The sequence below is a fragment of the Falco naumanni genome, chromosome 1 (assembly GCF_017639655.2).
Source record: "Falco naumanni isolate bFalNau1 chromosome 1, bFalNau1.pat, whole genome shotgun sequence".
Taxonomy (NCBI): domain Eukaryota; kingdom Metazoa; phylum Chordata; class Aves; order Falconiformes; family Falconidae; genus Falco; species Falco naumanni.
The window spans coordinates 96,512,571-96,530,538 of record NC_054054.1 but is presented as its reverse complement, the minus strand read 5'-3'; the positions used below and the strand labels follow the sequence as shown (position 1 = coordinate 96,530,538).

Below are 17,968 nucleotides of genomic sequence, written 5' to 3'. Positions count from 1 at the left end.
CTCCTGTCACACTGCACAAGAGCAGGGCTTTCGGCTTGGTTCTCAACTGCAGGCTGGTTTGTCTGTCTTTATAGACACCATGTCTCTTTATGAAGATTCTGTTCTCTGCGTTGTCATTTTGTTATAAAAATATGGTTTTATTGAAATAGGCAATATTTTAATGTAAAAATGTGGTTACAATAACTGTCAACCTTCAGACTGTAAGTCAGCAACAGTTTCTGCTTTGAGTCTACTCTGGCTGCCTATTAGTCTCTTCTCAAACTCTTCTTCACTAATTTTTCCCTTTTTTAATTTTTTCAAGAGTCTTGTGTCGTTCAGCAACTCTTCCATATCCTCATCTTCAATATCAGAGCCCTGTTGGCAGTTAATAAACAACAAATTAAACACAGCACCAAAAAGTTTTCATTCTATACCGCTGAATACAAGAGAAGTTTACAAAGCAGATTTTGCCAGGATTAGCCAAGCAGCAGGAAATGATACTCTGTTTCTACCTGCGAAACTGTCTAACACTTGGTTACAAGTGTTGAGAACTGGAAAAAGCAAAGGGGGGGGGGGGGGGGGCGGGAAATGCTGTCCATCATCATGCCATGCTGCTGGACCTCTGAGAAATAAAAACGTGCTACCTCTGCTGGGGACATTACTGACTAGCATCAGGGTGCTGAGAAAGTGTTTTAGTGTTTGGCTTTAAAATGATTCTCTAATTTTTTTTTAAGCTTTGCCTGCTTCAAGGTCCTAAAAAGTTAATTCACCGTTGTCAGTTCCATCCAACTAAAATCCCATGGTGCTCTGCCATTGGAGAGCATGTACCTATGCCAGAGTAATAGCATGCAGTTTAATAAAACGGACACAATTTACCTCTTCACGCTTCCTTTTAGCTGTTACTTTCTTTTTCTTCTCCCTCTTGGCTTTCTGTTTGGACCAGGCTTTGTTCTTTATGAATTTCTTTTTCCCTCCATTTTCCTCTCTTTCTTTTCTTTGTTGTTCTAATTGCTTTTGTCTCTGTTTTTCTCTGTTTTTATCCTTAAATGAAATGGAGTCTGTATTAACAGCAACTGGAGTAAAGTCTGGAAAAGATTTTCCTCTTAGTTCAGGCATCTTTGGCATTTTTAACAATGCAAAACCTTTAGCAAGGCTAGCAAAATCCAGATCTGTTAAAATAAAGATTATAAAGTCAGTTTCTTGCTGGATAAAAAGTTAATTTAACTTAGCAAGTCAGAGGAAAAAAAAAAAGACAACAACGCAACATTATCTTCCTGTATTGTAACAATACTAAGTCACCTTTATTTATGCTTTTGTCAGTTTGGTCAAACTTGCTCATGTTTTCTCTTGAAAACAATGAGAAACAAGTTGTTTGAAAAAAGTAGTTTTGTCAGAACCTGAGGCTGCAGTGACCTCAGGAATCAGGAGTTGAAGCCTGTGGACAGTAAGACTGTTTTTTCCCAAAACCAAACACCGTCTTCTGAACAGAAGAGTAGAAGATGCCAGCCCCTGCTGGGAATTACCTCTCGTTCGGAAGATCAGATTACATTCATGTTTGGCATAGGCCTGGACGTAAGACACAAAAGCTTTCATCCCTTTCTCGAACACTGCCCGGTCAGCTAGGGCCAGAGACTGCAGTTTTGGAAGAAGATCTACCACGTTTGTCTGTGGTTTCATTTCCTGCATGGGACACTGAAAACCGGAAAAGAAATACAAAACCAAAGGAAAAGTTCAGCGGAGTGATGTAAAATGCACGTTGGAACGCGTGCTCCTTCCTTCCCTGGTTCATCTTCAGTCAGCTTTGAGCCTCCTTCCTCCTCCTCGGCCATTCCACCACGCGCCCACCATCCAGCCCCACGCAGCTGTCCTACCCAGCAGAGGAGTTTGCACACCGCAGCTGCAGGGAGGCACCATCCTCCCCTCATGCCTTACCAAGCCACGTTCTCATTAGCAGGCTCCTGCAGAATTTATACAATTAATCCCACAAATGCAGGACCAGGCACAGGTAGTTCTCAGGAGTTACAAACTAGCGGCACAGAGGGTGCAGTGTATGATGGGGGTGGCAGGACTGGGGGTCGGAGTGTAAGCCAGTGCTGTCCTTCTGGAAATGCTCCATCTACACACCCTTGGAGATGCAGAGCCTTTCTCGGCTCAGTGCATCACGTATTCCCATCACACACTCGGTGGGTAACACTGGGAGTGATTGTGTTCCCACACATAGTTGCATTTGGCGATGAATAAGCAGCTCTCGTCTTTGCTTCAATTTTGCACCTCTGCTAAAGCATTACCGATGCATATGACCTTAAATTCTACAAATGCCGATTTCAAAGCTCCTGTTAGTAAGCCCGTCGCCGTGCTCTTCCCTGCTTTGAGGTACAGTGACAGTCTACTGACCTTTTGGTTGATGGAGAGAAAGTTAATGTACGATTCTTCCATGGGAAGCAAAAACACAAGCGCGCTGCCGACATTGCCAATCCGCGCCGTCCGACCACACCGATGCACAAAGGCGCTGAAACGACACAGCCCAGAGCTGAGCCAGGAGGGGACGCTCAGCCTGAGTGTAAAGCATTAGGCAGGCAGCAGAAGGGCCAATCCTGCGGGACGGGAAGCACAGGGCGCTGTACACTTGAACTAAACCCACCGGAATCAGTAGAACGCAATACAAGAGATGCACAGCAGTCCCACACAGGTCAGGGCTGTGTGCTAAAGCAAGGGGAACCTGGTTTGGGGGTGATGTTTAAGCAAGTTGTATGGAGAACTACGACAACGGAAGCCAAAATACATGGAAAAGCGCCTTTCATGTGAGCTTTCAACATCCTGTTCCTCGAAGAGCGCTCTCCCCACTCCTATTGCTGCTCTCGTTCACCCCAGCATCTCACCTCTCACTACATCTTTCATATTCTCACACTAAGCCTGACACCAGGGTGCCTCTGCACACAAACATGGGTTCATGTGTGCACTTGGAGCAGCTCCCAAGCAGTGATACCATGTTTTCCACAGCTGCGTGTTCCCAGTTTGGATCGGAACAGTACAGTAATGTGACCAGAAGCAGAGCTAAAGTTTTCAGACCTGAAGGCGTACCTTGCACTGCTCGGTGGGTCATACTGTAAAACCCAGTGCACCTCTGGAATGTCGATGCCGCGGGCCATCACATCAGTGCAAACTAAAATGCCACTAGGAAGAAGAAAAAGAATTTTGTCATTAAACTGTGATTCAAGAAGAGCCGGTCTCCCGCCGCCCCAGCTGCATATTCTGCATCTGCACTGGACAATGAGGAACAAAAGGTTTTAAAACATTTGTTTTTTCAAAAGAGACAAAATATTACAAAGTAGCTATAAGGAACGTGATTTACATTACATCACTATGAAAAAATCAATTTCCTACGACAAGTTCTGTTTTTAAATCACCACTGCATCCACCGCAGCTGGATGTAATACGATAAACCTTTTAATAAAACATTTAAGAGACTGAAAAATTTAGCGTACTATTTTAAACAGCTGTTCCAGTCTGTTGGTAATTATTTTTCTTACAACATAAACTGCTAAAACTCAGGTCCCATGCAATAAAAAATGACAGCTAGTAAGGCAAGAGTCTCTTAACAACATCCTGCAAAGCTGACAGAACACTTTTCTGCAGGTAAGTTACAGCACTGTGTTGCCATATTTTTCATTATATGCTAACAAACCAGAGTCCTGCGTTTCCACTCAGAAAAGGTTATTTTCATTACCACTCCCCTACCACCACCACATTAAGCAGCAAGGCTAACACATGGTTGTCACACTGCCCTGTGAAAGCAGAAGCTGGGATCGCAGCGGTAACGACAGGTTCACAGCACGCATGTTTGGCCAGCAAGAGCACAAACCACAGCGGGTCCCAGGCTGCAGGATATCCCAAATCCATCTTCCTGCACCTTCCATGCTGCCACACAGATTATCTACGTCAGGCTGGACACGCTCCAGCCACATTTTAGCTTTGTTTGTGATCATACCTTGAGACCCTAATGATAGTTTGTGTTGTTATAAATACATTCAGAACCTACTTGTAGCATTGTCCTCAGCGCAGCACCGCTCCTCAGTGCTTCAGTGGCAGAAGAATATTGTCAGACAGAATTGCACACCCCTTACTACTTTTTACTTCTGCCTGGTTTAGCCTTTACATATGTTCTTACCCTGGGAGCTTCCGAAACTCAGTAAAAATCTTGTTACGCTTGTGTTTCATTTTCCCATGAATGCTCATTATTTTCACTTGTTTAATTAAGGATTCCAAAGCCTTCCCATAGTATTCCACACAGGCACACGTACTGTTGTGACAAAGACAGATGTAAAAGCAAAAGATTATGCTGCATTTTTAATCTGGTTTAGACAGTCATGCTAGAGTGGTCAGATACCTTTAAAAAATACATGCTATTGCCTATTTTATTTAAAATATGTACATAATTTTTATAATTGTCATATAACTATCTATAATGCCTTACTTTAAAAATCCATATAAAAATCTATGTTTTGCTTAATACAGTTCAACACAATCCAGACATGAAGCACTGATCAATCTCTTTTTAGCACCATATTCTACATGGCAACTATTAAAATTAATCACTTTTAAAACAGTTCTGTCCTTGTCAATGCAGGGCACAGTTCGGGAATTTAAGGAATACACCACCATACTCTTTTCAGAATGAAGCGCAAACAGCATTACCTGAAAAAGACAAGATGTTTTTCCTGTTTGTGCTGTCGAAGGAAATGCACCAACTGATTAAATTTTTCATCTGCTTTGCAGATCTATACAATGCAAAAGGAAAAAAAAAAAAAAAAGTAAGAAAATGGACTTGAAACAAAGTGATCTGCCAGTTCCCCCCATTCGCTGTGCACCGATAAATACCTACAGGCAGAATTTTTAATACTGATCATTTGTACCACAATTCATCATGTGGAATGTTACTCTTATGTACCTTGCTTTAAGGAAAAACAAACACTTAAGCTCCTAGTGTTGCCATCCCCAGCCGTAACCCCTCTCCTGCAGCAGCATCCCACGTCTCCCTCAGCCACTTCCCTGAAATGGCCAAAGCCTCCTCCCACACCCAGCCACTCTAAGCAGGTCAAGGAGCCGCAACAGCAGCGCAGCCAGTTTAGGGTTACAACAGCTCCTGACCACTCAAACAAAACTCACAGAGCAGGAAACAACAGGGTTACTAATTTAGATCTTTCTCACTAGCTTGATTACTGATCTTTGGAGAGCCTGCAAAAGCTTTATGTCTTTGAGACTTCTGGTTCCTCCACTAATGTGACCCTAACAGGCCAAGACTTCAACAACTTATTAACAGAGCCAGGAAAAAAGGAGAGGGAACAAGAAACTATCACGAAGCGCACAGGTTCACACCATATAATAGTTCTCCAGGCGTGTTGGAGTTTTCTGTGTGTTGCTTGCTGCCACTCCCTTCTCTTTCACGGAGATGCGGACAGGATTCCGGAGACCTGCCCTCACCAGGTTCTCCACCTCTTGAGTTTGAGTTGCTGAGAACAAACCTGTCCGCCTCTGCTTGGGCAAAAAGTCCAGAATGGCATTTAAACTGCAAGTAAGCACATGTAAAACATAATTGTTCCAAGCCTTCCCTCAGAAAGAAGTCAAGTCACTGCAAGTATGAATCTACAAACAAAACAATTTTTATTATCAAGTGCCAATCTTCTATTGAACTAGCTTTCTGAACTTTGAAGGAGAAGAGAGACATCAAAGCTTCTTGGTTAATGTGTTTTAAGCCACTGTGATGTGTAAATAATAGTATTTATTCAAGCAATAATATAGCATGTGCTAACATACATCAGGAAAAAATAAATTTTAAACTCTGTATTCATCAAGGATCCGCTCCTTCCTGATACTCCTCCCCCTTAGCAACTGCTTTATGTAGTCTACTAAGCCAGAGAGATAGAAGAAAACAGAACAAATTTAACTGTAGAGGTCATTGCAGGCCATGCTTATTCACATCAATCATATATGAACTCATGTAAAACTTCAGAAGCATTACCAGAATTATTATTCAAATACCTTGCTTCAAAGCCCATATCTAGAAGTCTGTCTGCTTCATCTAATACCAACACATCAAGAGACTTCACACAACTTGCTAGATCCAGCCCATCGGCTTTTCTTCTGAACAGATCCTCCAAGCGGCCCGGGGTGGCTACAATGATGTTCCCACTGTTCATGAACGAGACAGGCAGCAGTTTGTGACTGCACAGGAAGGACCCTGGGGGAGCTGCTAACATCATCGTCACAGCACAAACCTGCACCCCAAGCTGACTGTGTTCTTCAATAAAACAATTTCAGTCTGCCACGTCTAACTGTATACATATTTCATTGCCTTTCAGATGCCATGTTGATGGGAGAAAAACGCTCAGGTGAAAGCACACCATTTGTGGTAATAAAAGTTTAGAATATCATCAGCAACTACGGAAAGCAACTATCAGCCAGAAGAAATATGTGGTATCTCTGTGCAAAAGCCAGCGGCAAATACAATTGCTTCCAAACATCATCGGTATCGGCACCAAAGAGTTGCAGAAAATTATTCATCAGCACGGTCTCAATCACACCAGAGCCCACTGCTGGTCCAACATTTACAAGAAAGAAGGAGCCAAAACATTCAGTGAAGACAGTTTTTGGCTCCCTGTGCTGCACGCTGCTTCACCCAGGCAACATGTAAATGGTACCAATTTCACATGTGATCCTTTCCTACTGGATCCTTTCCTACTTCCCATTACAGCTTATCTCACTCAAGGAAAAGAAACCACCATTTCCTCAGCATACCCCCTGACACACTCATGCAATACCATCAAATTTTGGCACCAGCAGGACCAAAGCTCTAATCTGAAACCCCGAAGGGCAAGGAGAAAACTACAGCTGCGACGTAGTGCTAAGAATTACAGACAATCAACTCACCCACGTTCTTTAAATTTTTCAACATCTTCCATGGGATTCCTACCACCAATTAAAAGAATCTGACTGAAACAATAAACCAGAAAGATTTAGTTAATCTTTGAAGTTTTGCTAGTTTATGAATGACAGAAGTCCAAAGAAAAAGGAACCCAGGTCATGACAAGTCTAAAGTTCACTCACCTAAACTTGGGGAAGTGTTTTGTGAAATGTGATAGCACCTCATCAATTTGAATAGCTAATTCTCTTGTTGGTGTGATAATTACAGCTCCAACCTGCACATTAAAAACAAAAAGAATTTACGGAAAATAACAGATTAGAAGCAAGATGTAGGAAAAATTCTCCCTTACAAGCTAAGCGAATGTGAGCCATGCTCATGATCCTAGTTTTAGACGAAACACAGAATCATTTACGTTGGAAAAGATCTTTAAGATTGAGTCCACGTTTCCACAGAAATACAATAAAGTATACAAAATAACAGAAAACATCTGTGGAAGAGGTATTATACCAATGAGCAAAATACCTCTGCTCAGAGAGCCATATCTAGTGCTGGTATTTAATAGCAAATAACAGCACGAGTTCTCTGTACACTGAAATGTATTCAGTCAATGGATGATAAAAAGAATTCAAAGACTCGCCTGTAGTACCATCGTTGCAGATATTTTAAGACATTCTTCTAACAGCTCAGAAACCTTTTTTGGTCACGTCAAATAAGAAGCTGTATCTAAGTGCACAGAAATCGCACCCCTATTTATTGTCAGGCTTTACACAGTTTATTGTAACTGTTACACCAAAGATCTGAGCACAGTCACTTCACGTGCATGCAATTTTGCTTACTGATACTTCTCCTGAAGCCCTCAAATCTTACTCGCACACCATAAAAATATACTCAGAACTGAGAAACTTCATCTTACCTGCATTTTCTTTAGTTTTTCTTCCCGTCTGAGAAGAATTTCCAGTATGGGAATTACAAACGCTAAGGTTTTGCCACTGCCTGTTACCTGTGAGATGGGAAACAGTCAACCCTGTGTCAGCTCCAGGGACAAACCAAGAAAAACAACAAGAAAAAGGGACTCACCGCCTCTGCGGCAACATCTTTGTTACTCATGAACAGCGGAATGGTCGCAGACTGAAAAAAACAAAAAAGAAACATCACAAAGAGGCGCGTTGGCTCTAGTGACACAAGGGACATCAAAGCTCCCTGTCAGCAGCGCCAGCGCCGCGACCTGCCCCGCTGCTGCAGGGTGCGGGGACAGCGCTGCCAGAGGCCCCAGAGCGGCCCGAGCTGGGCCCCGGCCCCGCCGCCCCCTCCCCTGGGCCCGCCGCCCCCTCACCCGGGCGAGGGGCGAGCCCGGCGCCCCCCCACCTGCACCGGGGTCATGCGGGCAAAGCCGAGCTCCCGCAGCGCCCGCAGCACGCCCGGACTCAGCGCCACGGGCAGCGACTCCCAGCTCCCCTCGGTCACCGCCTCCATGACTGAGGCGCCACCGCTCCGCCCGCCCCGGGGCCGGCCGGAAACACACACCGCCGCACCTCGGTTCCGGCCCCGCCGCACTCCTGGGCCGGGCGGCAACAAGAACCGCAGCACCTTGGTTCCGGCCCCGCGGCCGCCACCACCCGCCTTTCCCTCCATGGGGAAACTCGGCAGCAGAAACCTCCCTGGGGATACAGCAAAAAATACCTCGGTTTTATGGCGACGGGACTACCGCAGCGAGCACTTCTGCCTGTCTAGAGAAGCACCGTCACACCGAAGCGCCTGCAGCCCCGCAGCCAAGCCCCAGGGTTCGGATCACTCACAATTTTCCTACCCAACCCACAGAGCGGGATGGCAGTGGACTGGATTCCCGATCTCCCAAGAAACACTTCACCAAAACCTTTCTGTTAAACTGTACTTCCTTAAAGTATTCCAAAGGAAAAAAAATAATAAACAAAGTGGGTTTTTTTTAAAGAATTTGTTTATTTATCGAACCTGGGTCATATTTAGATTCACAAGCAATTTTTAAATGTACATCTTAGAATTCAATTTTAAGTGTTTTACACAAAAATATTGGCACACAGCAGTCACAGTGAGGTGTAATAGCCACCTCTCTGAGGAACCGCTGCAAGTGTTTGCCCAAGGTTGAAAAAACTTTACCCGGAACATGAAAACCTGTAACAAATTTTAAATTAATTGTACAAAACCGTTTGTGTGTTACTTGTAGAGGCTCCCCCCTGGAAAAGACCCCACCCCACCCTCAAAAATGATTACAACTAATATACATCAGTCACAACATAATCCTGGCTCAGCACCCACATCAGACGCTTCTTGTAATTTTTAACCCAATCATCAGATACCGAGTAAAGTAACTTTATACAAAAACAAATCTACATATGCCTGAAAAAGAAAACACACCAGTATTTAGCATTATGCTAATTATGATCAGATAATGGCAGAGGCTGCCACTTAACTTAAATACAAGGGCTGCATAGCATCGCAATAAACCCCCAGAATCATTAACCCTTTGGCATCAGGAATCCCGATTTCCTGAACACGAACGTGTTCTGCCACAACACCAACAGTCCCAGCTTTGGACCTGTAAAAGCCAAAGGGCTAATTAACCATTGTCTGCCAAGATACTGCACACAATTGGCTTCGATATAAAAAGACTAAAAACCGTATGATGAACATTCGGTAATGAGAGGAGAAATTTTCATAGCAACTATTTAAAAGAACTTTGGGAATCAGTTGATGTAAATCCGATAGTTACTGAAGACTTTCTTTTAAATAGCAACTATTTTCAATAGTACACTACATTGGAAGTGGTCAGCTGTCTTCTATTCATTAACAAAATAAAGCTCCAATTGCTTCTCCTTGGCATTTTATGTAAATGAAGAAGGGATTATTTCGATTTGGTAACACCTACCACAGGGTTAAAGATGTCAAAAATGCAAAGAGTCATGTTAGGGCCTTGTACCGTTTCCCTAGATAGAACTGCAAGTACTTATGGAAACAGGAAAAAAAAAAAAAAAAGTTAGAAAAAGACATCAACATTGCTTGTTACTATGGTTGAATTACAGCATTTGCAGATTGCTTGGACCTCGCTTAGCATACAGACTAGGCAGATTGAAGTGAAAAAAATTATGCCAATTCAGTGACAAGATTTCAGCACAGCTTATGCTACAGAAGATATATAAAAACAATTCATTCTTTAACTAGGAAGGAACATAAGCAAATAAGTTTTACAGTTCAGTAAAGAGGGTTCAGAAACTAAATGACCTTTTTGTGACCAGGATGTTTGGTAGACAGTGAACTGAAATCCGGGACCAGAAAAGTACTCTTAAACAACCCTTCGAACTTCAAAAAACCTCTTCAGATAGTAGATTTGTCCCAGTGTCATGGCAACTAGTACAAGAGCTTCGAAGAATGACCAAAGAACCACTCTGCTGTTTGTGTTGTCATTAACTGTTGGGGAGAAGAAAAAAAAAAAAAAGTAGTAGAGTAACAAAGCATTTAAACCAACCGAAAACACTGTCACTGGAACTGAATTACTGCACATAACCTACTGATATTTGTATCTTCCTCTTTTTTTTTTGAGGGGGGGGGGGACACACAACATTTTGTAACATTACAAGTGTCCCAGAAGGGCTCTGGAGACTGAGAGCTGAGGGGGGAGTGCATAGTTTTCTGAACAGCCTGCTATGCAAAAGCATAAAAAAATGTTTTAACCTCAACTTCAGACAAACTGCAGCACGTTTCTCTATCCTGCCCCCCTTCAAAGAGGCCAGGCAGAAGCTTATAACTGACAAACAGAATCCACTGGCTTTTTCAAACAACATTTGCATATTACGGTCTCTCAAAGTTAAGATGGGAATTTCTAATCTCTAAAGGTTTGTCATCTCCAGTTCTAAAATTTTGGCATTTTCTTAAATCACACCATCAGTAACGAATAAACCTGGAGTTATTCATAGGTTCAAAAAGTTGAGGGGCCAGTGCTCTAATATTATTTAATATTGATGTTATTATTTTAATATTATTAGTATTTTACTATTATTTAATATTATTATTAAACTTCGTATTCACATATTAAAAATATTTGCCCTTTTTCTCACTGGGCTTTCCCTAATGCATCACTCAGCACTCTCAGTCACACTTTAAAGCTGTATTTCAGAAAGCAAGGGTTGTGACTGCAGAGTTAGCCCAGTGCTCTACTGGGAAATAACTGTAGTTCTGCTCTATTTCAACGAACATTTAAAAAAAGACTTTGGTTCAATTATTAAGCCACACCCACTTGAAGGATGAAGTAGTTCAAGCAAAGCCTGCCCCTGGGAACTGTATCATTACTGATACCTTCATGAACACACCATCCAAAGAACCACCGAATTTACAACAATTAAGCAAACATTTTGCATACCAGTCTTCAGTAAATGAGAGACAAGCCAACGTAAAGGCGATTGCAAACCTCAACTACATTCTTTATTGCGTGGGCAGGTCCTTCAGAATTTGTTCCAAATTATCATTTTTGGGGTTTGTGGGGTTTTTTTTTCCAGTAACTTGGAACAGCTTCCCTAGACTTGTATTTCAAATCACATTTTGTAAGTTCATTTGAGAGGAGAGAAGGCATTTAAGTCAAAAGACACGTACTTGCTCTATGTATTCTTTCACGAACTTCCATGTACTCCTGTTCATGCTTTACAGCTGTCATGGCCACTGCTAACTCATTAATCATCTCTTCTAGCTTGTTCTGATGAGCTGCAGAATAATTTCAGAAGCATCAGAAAGTCGGTTACTGACTCAAAAACCAATTTGTCAATATTTATGAACAGTTACACTTAATTTCCTGTTGCAGAAGTTCTGAAAAGTGCAGTCTGTACAGCTGAGAACTTTTTATCCTTACAGCAAAGCAAAGTTTAGTTTTCATAGCGCCGCTTTTCCTAACACATCTCTATGGATATAACGAGTGGGAAAACATCTTTCTCCACATGTGACGAGAAGGCAGAAGACACGCAATTTAGTCAGTACAGACCACTCATTTCCAATCCAGGCACACTCTTCCAGAAAAACAGAAGGTGAGAGCACATGAGATCCATACCACACACACGTATCTAGTTTGACAATACCATCCAATATATTCCAAGCAAATTATCTTAACATCACAGCTTTTCCTAGTTGTTAAGCTTGCAAAAATAGAACGACTGAGAATTTAGCTTAAGATCATGATGCTGGCAAAACGAGATCACTTTCTGAAGCAACATATCGCATCTTGTCATCTGTGGGTCTAGCTGAAGCACAGCATTCAGCAGAAACAATGCCAAAGGGGCCTGGCAGAGGGCAGGAACTGGCTTCAGGTTCTGGTGCGTCATGAAAGCAGAAGAGGAGGAAAATACCAAACCAACAACAGAAAACTAGCTTGAGAGAGTTCCACAAATGGACAGATCAGAGACCTAAGATTTAGTGATTTGACTGTCAATCACAGGATCTTTTATATACATTCCTGTTCAAAGAACTGTCCACTCAGAAATTTATAAATTATACGTGTAATTTTCAAAGTTTTCTAGCACCAAGAGAAGTCCAAGATATCGTTCCACAGACATGCCCTGGGCAATCGGCTCTCCTAAAAAGTCATGAAACCCAACACATTTTACATCGAAGCGACATACTTGGCTTTGAAGCTATCTTATTACATTTTGATTTATAAATTAAGTGTTTCAGATCAAAATCTGAAAATAAAGCTAATCAAAATACACACCTTTTATTGGGAACAGTCAAAAAGAGGATCAGAGATTAACACTCCTACAAGTTATAATTAAAATCTAAATAGCTGTGTAAACCACACTCCCTTTGCTAATATTGTAAATCCCTTATTTTCATGGCCATTTGGTCACTGCAGTAAGTGCAATTCATTAATAAGAGAAGTTACAGTTGCAGGGATTGTTTAAATCCACTCAAAGAATAAAAACAATCAAAGAAAAAGTGCCTCAAAAATTTAAAGCTGCACTAAATTCTTTACAACAGATATATTCAGACTCTATAAATTTAACCAAGTCTTAAAATAATAATGAAAAATTAGGAATTTGTTACTTTTTAAGTTATATCAAGCACTCAATGCACCCAGTTATTTACCTGCTAAAATAGAAAACAAGAATTTATTACCTAACTATAGTGATTTCTAAATAAAACTTAGTAACTTGTTACCCAATACATTAATTTAATTCTTCTAGAACAAATGACAAAATTAAGTCTTTCCCCTTGCAACATTACTGATCATTCATAACCTAAAAGCAGCTTACTGCTTCCAAAAGTCCTTGATTACTCAACATTCACCTTAGCAACAGAAAGCAAACACCATCTAAAATATCCAGCGCTCTTGGATGTGCAGTGTTTTAGTTTAGTTTCCCCTAAAACTCCCGATTAAATCTTCTGTTAGCCAGAAAAAAGCACCTGAAGGCAAACAGTCACAGTTCAAGGACCTGATCCCAAGAGTTGCTAGGTGTATAAACCTCTCCATGGAAGCTTGCAGGTGCTCAGCATTGCTCAGAATCAGACCTTTTATGTAGTTTATTAAAAAGATATTCTCATGCTACAAACAAATGTTACAGAGAAAAAGCAAACGTTAGCTGTTAGTGAATAAACATACGCAAAAGACAAGATGCTAATGAGCTTTCAAAAAGCAGTACACATACCATCCCAGGTATCTCCACCACCTAGAGAAAAGTGTAAGAGATGAACACAAGTACAGGACAAAAGGCTGCAGATAAAACAGTCATTTACATGGCTAAGAGAAAATTTTTTATATTAGGACATTTATAAAAGAGCTCGACTAATGCATGTAGCAGCCTACATACCGCTGAGCAAACTAGAAATCAGAGAATGAAACTGATAAAAAGACTAAAAGATAAAAGCATTAGTTTCTGCAGATGGCCAAGTGATTCTCTGGTGATTCTGCATTAAATCATGTAATGTGGTCTAAAAACATCCATATCCATTTTAGCTGTGCAAGGGAACAGCTAACTAAACAGCCTGAAGAAGCAGGAATTCTGCAAATCCTGGTCAAGTTCAGAAGTCATGCATGTAGGGAAAAGCTCCCAAGCTGGGGCTCATTTCTTTCCAGGAGTCTTCCTCACCTTCTGTCTCCATGTCTTGCCCCTTCGGAGCTTCCCCGATATCAATAGTGAACATCACTATCTTGGGAGTCATGGTGGACATTCTGTTGCTAAAGCAAAACTTGTAAGTTCCATCCATGTGGGCAGCAAATGTGTATTTTCCACTGGACTCTCGATCGCCTTTATAAATTCCTTTATTATCAGGCCCTGTAATCTGGATGGGGAAAAAAAAGTATCACACATTTTATTTATAACAGAGCAGGTTTAAATACACCATTACATGCATATTCTGAAATTACTTGGTCAGAAGTACCAATACCATCTGTGATCTATCTGACTGGTTTGGCATTCTTTGTCCTTTCCCTCCACACAACTCAAAAGCAGTGATGCATTTTTCTGCACAGAAGTTGTGGTAGGTTGTTGGGTTTTTTTAAAAAACTTCTTGGTTACAAAAAGTCATACAAAAGCCTCTCTTACTGGCCGAGATTACTGGCCTCCTGTGGTCAAGATAAGAAGCACTCAAGAACAAGTAAACCATAAGCTCTGGCTGACAGCCACATTAATAACTGCAGGGGAAACCTTATCTCCCCCATTTGAAGGGGGGGGGGGGGGGGGGGGCGGGAAAAAAGAAGACATTCTCCCATATGTTAATATTACCCCTGTGCACTGTTGCGGTGACCACTCCGAACAGACTAAGGGCTCGAGCACTGAGCCCTCAGGGTCACTGTGATCTTACAGCTTCCATCCCGCCAGGCTCCCAGACTCTGCGGCTGAGCTTCCAGCGGTGACATGTGAAGGGGAACGCACAGCTCCCTGACCACGTCCCGGTACCACAGCCGTGTGCAATAACAGCATTGTACCCACCCTCGGAGGTGACCCTCTCATGCTGACGTTACCCCACACAGGCAGCTACCTGGTCCTCACCAAAGCGAGAGGAATCCTTATTCACCACTCTCCTACCGGTCCGATGCCTCGCTGAAGGACTCGGCTACAACTTTCAGGGCGGCAATCAACCCGAGTAAAGGCGTCTTTTGAGTCAAGGAGAACCACACCGCTCCCAAACAACCAGCGTGTTTTTGTAAAGGGTATTAATTCATTCTTCCCGCCAAACAAGTTTTATTACGAATACTGAACAGAATAGCGAAGGAAACCTGAGGCGGGCGGCTCCGAAGGCAAGCAGACCGGGCAGCGAGGCCGGGCGGCCCCAGGGCACGGAACCCCCCGGCGCGGGGCCTGGCCGCCCGGGGCACCACCACCGCTGCCCCGCCGGGCTCTGCCCCAGCCACCACGGCCTCCGCACCCCCGACGGCGGCGGGGCGCCGCCCCGGGGCTGCCCCCCGCCCTCAGCGCGGCCCAAGGCCGGCCCGCCGCCGCGCCGGTCCGCCTCACCTCCACGTCGATATCCAGGAAGCCCCCCTCCGCCACCTCGAAAATGAGCCCCATCTTCGTGCCGGACGGCACCCGCTCCAGGAAGCACTCCTCAGCGTGCGCGTCGATGCTGACGAAGTAGGCGGCAGCCGGGGCCGCCAGCGCGGCCAGCAGCGCCAGCACCGCCCGCACCGGCGACATGGCGGAGCCCAGCGGGAGGGGGCACCGAGCGGCGGGCCAGCAGGAAAAGAGGAGGGGGGACTTCCGGCTCGCGCCACGCCCCTTCCGGGGCACGGGGCCGTCGCTCATAGGCCGCCGCAGCCCCACTGCCACGTACGGCCTGGGCTACGGTGGCCGCTGAGGGACACTCAGGAAAGGGACCGCCTAACCCCTGAGGCAGGGGCGGTGCGGCCTAGGAGGCGGGGCTCGTAGTGGGGAGGAGCCAATGAGCGCGGAGCGGCGGCGGCGAAAAGCCAATCGGAGAACAAGGCGGGGGAGGGGCGGGGGAGCCGGCCTGTCAGAAAGGGCGGGAGGTTGAGGAGGCGTTGCCCAGCAGCTGGTGGCGGGATTGCGGGCCGCTGTCGGGCGGTGCCTGAGGCCGCTCCCGGTTCCCGCTCCCCGGGAAACCTGAACTTGTACCGTAAGGGAGCGACCTGAGGAGCGGCCAGCCATCGAGGAAGTCCCAGAGGAGTCCGGCCCAGGGGCTGTTCATGGCGCATAAGGAGCCAGCCAAGGTGCACAGCAGGCTCCTGCATCACCCGGGGTCTCTGTGCATAAACAGCGGTTCCTTGCCTGGCCCTGCTGAAATCCTAATTTTCAATTAACGCTTCCAGTCAGAAATACAGAAGGTCGCGCCTGAGCTTAAGGAAGTCTGTTTTCATGACTAGCTGTTTTAATTATCCACAGAAGATTTAAAGACTAAAGCACAATCTGGCTTTCTAGTAAAATATTTATGTGTTTGGGTTTGCCAAGTGAGTGCCAGCAATTGTACTCCTGGTAATGCTCAGAGATTGTGTTTGTCATCGGTTGTATGATCAATGTAATCCAAACACTTGGTCTACATCAGTAAATTTCTGCTCCTCTCCCTCCAGCTGCCAGTTCTGAGCGAGCAGAGCTGTCTGCACTAGTGCAGGCTCAGGGTGTGGAAAGGAAAGCTTTCAGCAAGAGAAGCATGAACTTGAAGAGTTGCAGGTCATGTACGCAACTGGATAAGAGACCTCTCCGGCTGAGTCACTGCAATACTTCCATCATTTTCCATGAGTTTGGATCAAGCCAGCCTTGAAGCTTCTCCTTTCCACAGCATGAAGTGCTGTGCTGGGTTTTTCAGTTGTAGTTTTAGCCTTGCCACTAGCACGTTCTCTAAATTATGACTTCCCCCCACCCCCCACATGCATTTGTACTTAACAATGGGAACTCATTTAGTACTGAATTCTGGTGACATGAACTCTTTTTCTCACCTCTAACTTGGATAAAACAATGATGTCACAGCACATCTATTCCCCTGAGGTACTCCAGAGTGTTCTCCAAATGTTCTGTTCATACTGCTACCCCTTCTGCTTTCATAAGCAGTCTGTGCCAGGAAAGGATGACCATGCCATTATTCATCCTCATGCTCTCTCTGGGACTTTATGCAATATCCTGCGGTGTTCAACTGTGGCAGTAAACTTAATGAATGATATGTTGATATATTTTTATAGGATATCATTAATTATTATTATAAGTTAGGCAGTTGAATGTCAAACTCTGATGTTTGGAGACTTTTGTTATCCTCCCAGCTGCTCAGTTCAATGAAGGTGAGTGCCTAGTGGCACCCGGTGAGGAAGATTGAAATTTTGTAACTGGTGACAGAAACAGATATGGACAGTATTGCATAAAGAAGTTTGAGCGTCACAGTGTTGCACCGTACATCATTTGTATCTCCCGTTCCCTTGCATTGCCATTGTGAATCTGCCAAAAATAGAGAATTAATGGTGTATTCACAAGACGTAGCATGTTACCAGTTGTTCCAAGATTAGCTTTTGCAACTCCAGTTTTACTTCTCCGGACTAGTTCCAGTGCTTGACATTTTCATAGTATCTTGTCTAAAATACAATGTATTATTCCTACGCTGCATAGAGCAAGTAGGAGGATTGGGACCTAAAGTTATTTCAGGGCATGTTGAATTTACCTGTAAAGACTCATCCGGAGCACCTCTTACTCAACACCGGGAGAGTGAGAACATTTAGAAGTGCACAGTCACACCTGAAGGCAAAAAATACTGACAAACTTCATCGGAAAAATACATTTTGGTTTCGTTTGGATTCCTCTGTAAGTGGATCCGTGCCACCAAACCACTTGTGTGTATAAAATCTCCAGGAGTACTCTAAGCACGTGTGCAGGCATAAAGATGCTCCTGGTCTGCTCTGGCAGAGTGAGGGCCTAAGGACCCTGGCGAGGGGCGAGCCGCTCAGCGCCAGACCCTTGCCGCCCTGCGGAATGACTCGTTCAGCCACTGCGGCTGCCTGCAGCCACCTGCCAGCCCTGGTCTGCCCTGCAGCGGGGGACCGACCACCTTTCGCCCTTCTGTCCCGGTACACGGGTTCTGGCACAGGCGCTTCTCGCGGGTCCCGTGGTGCCGCAG

At 44.2% G+C, this 17,968-nt stretch overlaps 2 protein-coding genes across 2 annotated transcripts; both read right to left on the bottom strand.

Moving 5' to 3' along the window:
• Positions 1-116: 116 nt before the first annotated feature.
• On the bottom strand, positions 117-8,405 carry DDX55 (DEAD-box helicase 55). The gene is made up of 14 exons (XM_040610994.1): positions 8,267-8,405; positions 7,979-8,029; positions 7,815-7,901; positions 7,084-7,175; positions 6,907-6,969; positions 6,019-6,168; positions 5,356-5,545; positions 4,675-4,757; positions 4,148-4,279; positions 3,061-3,153; positions 2,374-2,488; positions 1,503-1,671; positions 856-1,148; positions 117-354 (listed from the first exon to the last, which is right to left on the bottom strand). The coding sequence occupies exons 1-14, from the start codon at positions 8,372-8,374 to the stop codon at positions 187-189; spliced, it is 1,794 nt and encodes a 597-aa protein (XP_040466928.1). The 5' UTR covers positions 8,375-8,405; the 3' UTR covers positions 117-186.
• A 432-nt stretch (positions 8,406-8,837) lies between these two features.
• On the bottom strand, positions 8,838-15,612 carry TMED2 (transmembrane p24 trafficking protein 2). Its single transcript, XM_040610955.1, has 4 exons — positions 15,370-15,612; positions 14,002-14,194; positions 11,522-11,629; positions 8,838-10,342 (listed from the first exon to the last, which is right to left on the bottom strand). Exons 1-4 carry the CDS (start codon positions 15,547-15,549, stop codon positions 10,218-10,220), a joined length of 606 nt encoding a protein of 201 aa, XP_040466889.1. The 5' UTR covers positions 15,550-15,612; the 3' UTR covers positions 8,838-10,217.
• Between the last annotated feature and the right edge of the window lie 2,356 nt (positions 15,613-17,968).

Coding starts and splice junctions, on each gene's coding strand:
- TMED2 (XM_040610955.1), bottom strand. CDS start 15,549: ATGTCGCCGGTGCGGGCGGTGCTGGCGCTGCTGGCCGCGCTGGCGGCC. Junction 11,630..14,001: donor GCAAGACATGGAGACAGAAG/GTGAGGAAGACT, acceptor ATTATTCTGCAG/CTCATCAGAACAAGCTAGAA. Junction 10,343..11,521: donor TGAAAGAATACATAGAGCAA/GTACGTGTCTTT, acceptor TCTCCCCAACAG/TTAATGACAACACAAACAGC.
- DDX55 (XM_040610994.1), bottom strand. CDS start 8,374: ATGGAGGCGGTGACCGAGGGGAGCTGGGAGTCGCTGCCCGTGGCGCTG. Junction 7,902..7,978: donor AAGATGTTGCCGCAGAGGCG/GTGAGTCCCTTT, acceptor CCCATCTCACAG/GTAACAGGCAGTGGCAAAAC. Junction 6,970..7,083: donor AAACACTTCCCCAAGTTTAG/GTGAGTGAACTT, acceptor TTATTGTTTCAG/TCAGATTCTTTTAATTGGTG.